This window comes from Phodopus roborovskii, unplaced genomic scaffold, assembly GCF_943737965.1.
Source record: "Phodopus roborovskii unplaced genomic scaffold, PHOROB, whole genome shotgun sequence".
In the NCBI taxonomy this organism is placed as follows: domain Eukaryota; kingdom Metazoa; phylum Chordata; class Mammalia; order Rodentia; family Cricetidae; genus Phodopus; species Phodopus roborovskii.
The window spans coordinates 23,827,295-23,833,294 of NW_026125391.1; the positions used below are offsets into that span (position 1 = coordinate 23,827,295).

Below are 6,000 nucleotides of genomic sequence, written 5' to 3' on the forward strand. Positions count from 1 at the left end.
GAGTACCCCACAAATACGCAAATTAAAAATACAAGATACAGCCTGTCATGGTGATGCACAGCTTTAATCCCAGAACTTTAGGAGGCAGTGGTAAGTGAATAGGAGGCCAGACTGGTCTATGTAGTGAGTTCTAGGCCTGTCAGAGCTACCAAGGAGACCCTGTCTCCAAAATAAGTAAACAAGTAAAATATATGAACAAATCAAACAAACAAAACCCAACCCCAAATGTTCTCCAATTTCATTAAATCATGGAATATATTATCCAACTGTGACTACTATATGAAACACAAACTTTCTTCTAGTTTTTAGTAGTATGTGAAATTCCAAACTAAAAAGTTTCAGATTAAAACAAAAAGCCTGTAGACCATTTCAGATTGCATGACAACTGCATGTTGACTCCCTCTCAATGCCTATTAGAAATCACCCAGGTATGTGGCTTAGAATCTTGCTAAGATCCTAAGTTTCTATTGCACTTCAAACACTGGTCATTACAAGAGAAAATGTGAATGCGTGTACAAAACAGACAAATACACATATTTGTAGATACATATTTAATAGCACTATTCTAGTTAACTTGTGGATAAAAAGCAACTAAAAAAACTGAAAGATTTTTTTTGTCTGTAACTGTATTACAACTAAAAAGCTTACAGTAATCTTCATGTGAACTAAGTTAATATTATACAGGCTGAATTAATTTGTCTAAAAATTCTGATTCTCACTTTGATTTACTACCTGAACCACAACTGTATAACCAACATATAACTGTATATGTAAGAGTTACATATTCACCAAGACTTAAAAAATAACCAAACACATTAATTTTAGTTCCTTAATTCCTCTATAAAATAATTAAAATTTTTATTATTTGTTTATTTAATATGTATGTATACACTGATGTAATAAGGTCAGAAAATCACCTAAGGGAGTTGGTTCTCTCTTTCCATCATGTAGGTCTCAGTATGGAACTCTCAGGTCATCAGGCTTAGTAAGCTCTTTTACCCACTGAACCATCTTTCTGGACTCCTTATAAAATTATTGATTACAGCATATTCCTAAACGAGTATTAATAGAAGATTCTTAAACTAGAAATACTCTGTATACTCCCTAAAACTTTTAAGTACATTTAAAAATGTAATAAAAATGCTAATCTTTCAAAGAATATTATTTTTGCACAAGCCTAGGAAAATGTTCATTATCTTAGTCTTAATTCATCTTTATGTTTTATTCATTCTGAGGCCATCTATTGCCCGCTGAAAGACTCACACCATTCTCCCTGAAAGACTAACCAGCAAGTCCTTGTCCCTCCATGCCAATACTGAACCTCCAGAACAGTTCCTACAACACAGCAACAACCCCCAGAGTGTACTTCACTTACTATTTGGTTAAGTACATAATGAAACCACGATTCAAGAACATCTTTGTCAGATTTTTAACAATAGAGAGAAAACTGACACTCTGGCATGTGACCATTAATGACCAAGATGCAGGTAGGACTAGATTATGGTAACTAATAATTTAGAATAAATGAAGAAAATGCACAGGGTCTATCTCAACTCGATTGGAAACTAGAACAGCGGTAAGATGGGACTGCAGAATAAACATTTAAAAACATACAATGGGAATGCATTGACACTTTCAGTGCTATTAACAGATCAGGACATCTTTAAAAGGTGATCTACAATAGCAGAATCCTTAACATTAAACACTTAACATTTCAATTTTGCTTGTTTTCCCTAGTGTCAATTCTAGAAGACCTGAAAATTATTTGAGGAACATCGTACCTCTCTGGTATGTTTAAGGTAACCATGAGATACATTTTTTTTTTTTAATTTGCCAAAAAACTGGTAAACGTATCAAAGAATTGCTAAAACATTTCTACCAACCATGTTGCAAAAGACTTCGAGCTGGCTGGAAACATTCCCTTCTTTCAAACAAAATTCAGCAAACTGCTTTCTCAAATACTATTGTAACAGTGACTAATGCTAAACCTTTTAAACTGTTTTCAAACTAACAATTTCCTTCACCTGATAAATATTTTGATCAAATACAATGAAACAGTTAAGGAAAGAATGTGCAATCTAAAAAAATACATTTAAACGCAATCTCCTTAATCAAAGGAGGTGTGACAACCAGCGCAACGCATGAAAAATTAACCTTAATCCGCCAACCAAAACACGCAAAATGTCTCCTAACAAGTCTCCTCCTTCAAACAACCATGAAAAAAAAAAAAAAAATACCGTGCTGACTTACACCCACTGCAAGCGGCTCATTAATAGAGAGACTAGTTGTGTTCGGAGATCAAGGTGCAACACTCTCATGTCACAAACCTCCCCCCAAATAACCTCTTCATCCCGGCAAAACCCAACATTTGCTAAAGCAGCAATCCAACCCCGGGGAGCCTCAGCCCTTAGACAATGGTGGTTACCAGACAGCGCAGCACAGTTGGGTCCAAATGACACATTTCACTAGGCCTTGGTCACAACACACACGCGCGCACTCGAGTCTACATGCAGATACATACACACACACACACACACACACACACACACACACACACACACACACACACGATCCCAAGGGGCTGGTTCTAACACAGGGTTGCTCAAACCCACCAGGAAAAATACCGGAGCACCGCGGCATAGTGGGGAGAAGAGGTGAGGGGGGACGACACAGCGGAAGGGTAACTGCACTGCACACGAGGGAGGGGGCTGGAAATGGCCGATGGCTCCTACATTTATTTATTTAAAGGTATTGATTTAACGGGTCCTTCCCAGGGGCTCTGTAACTAAAGGCAAACTGCGCAGCAAACATCTTGGGGTTGGAAGAGCCGCTGCTCCCCCTGCCCCGTGACCTGGGGGGGGTGCAAGTTCCCCAGCCGGCGCCGCGGACCACTCCGGCGCCCTTCTCCCCCTCCTGCAGGACAAGGGGGAGCCCACCGAGAAGGCGAAAACAAGTTCCCCAGCCTGCCTCACCGCCCCACGCTGCCAGCCGTCCCCCCACCTACCACGAGAAAGGGGGAGCCCAGAGCGAGCCAGCAGGCAGAAAGGGGGGAAATCCCACCCTCTGCCCGCCCCCGGCCGCCAACAGCCTCCCGCGGGGTGGGTGAGCCAGCCGGGAAGCCCCGAGGAGGGGTGGGGACGAAGGGTGCCGGCCCCGAAACCAAACAAAGCGCGGCCTGAGCCGCAGCCCCGGCGAATCGCGCAGCCGCGGCTTTTCCTGCCGGCCAGGCCAGGCCAGGTCGGGCCCGGGCGAACACTGCGGCACGGTGGGACCCGCCTCCGCTCGGCCTCCGTCTCCCACCCCGGGCGCGTCGCCGCCGCCCCCGCCCGGCCTCCCCGCCCGCCCGCCGGGCCCCGAGCGCGGCCTTACCCCTCTCGCCGGCGTTGTTCCGCTCCTGAGGCGGCGGCGGCGGCGGCGGTGGCGGCGGCGGGGGCTGCTGCTGCGGTGGCGGCGGGGGCTGCTGCTGCGGCGGCGGCTGTTGCTGGGGCGGCTGCGGCGGCTGCTGCTGCTGCTGGGGCGGCTGCGGCGGCGGCTGCTGCGGGGGCTGCTGCTGCTGTTGCTGCACCGGGCGCGGCCGCGACACTCGCCTGGGTCTCCGGTTGGCGGCTCGGACGGAGTTCATTTGCCGGGCTGAGGTGGCGGCGTTGGCGGAGGGACACACACACACTCACGCGCACACGCACCGCGAGCTCCGGGGGCCGGGGAAGACGGGGGGGTGGGGAGCGGGAAAGAGCTGGGGGACGGCCGGGGACGAGGGGACGGGGGGCCCGGGACGGGCGTGAGCCCCCGGGTCCGCGGGGAGGCCGGGGGCGCAGCCGGAGCTCGAGCGAGGCCGGCCGGCCAGGCCTGGCGCACGGGCAAGGCCGAGGCCGCCGGGCGGGGCGGCCGCGAGGGACGCAGACAGAAAGACGGGCCGGGCGAGAGAAAGAAAGAAAGGGCGTCCGTCCGCCTGGGGAGCCCGAGGCGAAGCGCGGCGGCGGCGGCGGCGTCTGCGGCCGAGCAGACGAGCCGGGCCCGCCGACTCCCGAGCGGCGTCTCCGGCGGCGGGGGGGAGTGGGCGGGCGAGCGGGCGGTCTCGGAGAGGGCGAGCGGGGCGGGAGCGCGCGGGGGGCGCCCGGCTCCTCCGTTCCTCTTCCTCCCCCCACACCCCCTGAAAGAGCGCCCTGCGAGGAGGAATTTTCTCTTTCTTCGGCCTCTTCTCTCCCTCTCCCTCTCCTCCGCCCCCCTCCCCTCCCCTCCTCAGCGAAGGGGAAATGAGTGTAAAGGGAGGAGATAGGGGCCGAAAGAGGCGTCGTCGTTCCTCCTCCTTAAAGGAGCCTTATCCTCCTCAGCCCCTGCGCCGCCGCCGCCGCTGCTGCTGCTCCGTGGCAGGAGGAGCCATTGACACCGCCGGAGCCTCCACTCCAGCCTCGTCCGTCCCTCCCCGCCGTGGGGCTGGCCGGGGGGCACGGGGGAGGGCCGCGGGGCGGCGGGGGAGGGGCGGGTGGGCGGGGACAGCGGGGCGGGGATTCCTGCCCGACGTGACCAATGGGGAGCGCGCGTACGGCCTGCGGGCCAATGGAGTCTCCTCTCTTATTGCGAAGCCCCTTCCTCCAACGCCCTGTTTCCTCTCTCGGGTTTCCTCCTCCCCCCCCCTCCGAGGAGGGAGGAGGGAAGAGGAAAGGGGGAGTGTGGCAGGGCGGGTGATAATGGGGAGGTATCAGGGCTTATAATGGAGCTGGGGTAGGCGAAGGATCGCCGGTACGTAGCGAAGGTTCTAGGAGAGGAGGTGCACGGAGGAAAGGGCGGGGGCTGCTGATGTAATTGGGAGAAGTGATTAATCCTGCCTTTTGCCATTCCGGCTCCCCTCTACCCCAACCTTCACCTGGTTTTCTTAAAGTGGAGAGAGGGAGTCAATCTTTGGTAACTCGGGATTTCTGTGCTCTGTAAGGTTCTAACTCTGAGCTGTAGGGAGCGCTGCAGGCTCTGCGCCCTTCAGCCCAGCTGGGGGTATTTGCAAAATCTTAGCTCTGCTTTGGCCGAGCTTTTAAAGCTTGAAAGTTTGGAGTCGCCTCCAGTTTCTGTCGCCCAAACCAGAGTGTTTAAAGAGCTTGGCCAGTTAGTTTGCTTTTTTTTTTTTTTTTTTTTTTTTTGAAAAGTGGTCTACCTAATGTTTCGGGAGAGAAATTGTGTGGAGGTTGTGATCGTGATTTTTTTTTTTTTTTAATGTTCTACACACTCAAAAAGAGAAACTCCCAAGAGCAATTATCTTTTGTATCTGTATCTGGTCTCCTTAGCATAATCTCTCCCCAAGGAAATCGTTTCTATTCCCTGGCTGCCGCCTTGATGGCTGAAAATGTACTCTTCTCACTATTTATTCATTATGGCATAGCTAGTAGTTTACCTCTGGATTCCCTCATTTTCAGAGTTTTCCGTGATTTCCTACTTGAATTTCATTGATTGCTTTCTAGGCTGAAGATAGATAAGACATTACCAGCTTAATAAAAGCAAGACCGAGAGGAAGAAGAGTGAACTCTGAGAGAAACTTAGTGGTAAGCCAGCATTGTGTTGTGCGAGCCCCAGGTTTCTTATGTGACTCTAGGCAAGTCACCTTTCTGGATATCAGACATCTCTCCTGCTGTTTAAATAAAACTTTATCATATGGCATACAATTGTTTAATTTATTTATTTATTGGATCATGTGATTTTTGAGATGCTCTCTTTTTAGTCAGGAAAATGGAGACTCGTGAACATAATCTTTTCAAAACCTGTATGTGGCCGGGCACTGTCACAGTACTTGGGAGACAGAGGTAAGTGGATTTCGTGAGTTCAATGCCAGCCTGGTCTACATAGTGAATTCCAGGACTGTTACAGAGAAACCCTGTCTCCAAAAAAAAACTGTATAAGACAGCTATTTGAAAAATTCTTGAGGGGCTACAAAGATGTCTCATCCATTAAGAGCACTGACTGCTCTTTCAGAGGACCCAAGTTCAATTCCCAGCACCCACGTGGCAGCTGACA

At 50.3% G+C, this 6,000-nt stretch overlaps 1 protein-coding gene across 4 annotated transcripts in view; it reads right to left on the bottom strand.

The window, feature by feature from the left end:
* The window catches only part of Fbxo11 (F-box protein 11), a 72,483-nt gene extending 68,759 nt beyond the window's left edge, over positions 1-3,724 (bottom strand). For 2 of the 4 annotated variants that reach the window (XM_051175234.1, XM_051175232.1), the window contains exon 1: positions 3,370-3,724. In XM_051175234.1, the coding sequence (XP_051031191.1) occupies positions 3,370-3,622 (253 nt within the window). In that variant the 5' untranslated portion in view covers positions 3,623-3,724. Of the gene's footprint in view, positions 1-2,612; positions 2,656-3,004; positions 3,156-3,369 lie in introns of those variants that run through there. The other 2 variants (XM_051175236.1, XM_051175235.1) reach the window with 2 other exon arrangements.
* Positions 3,725-6,000: the final 2,276 nt, after the last annotated feature.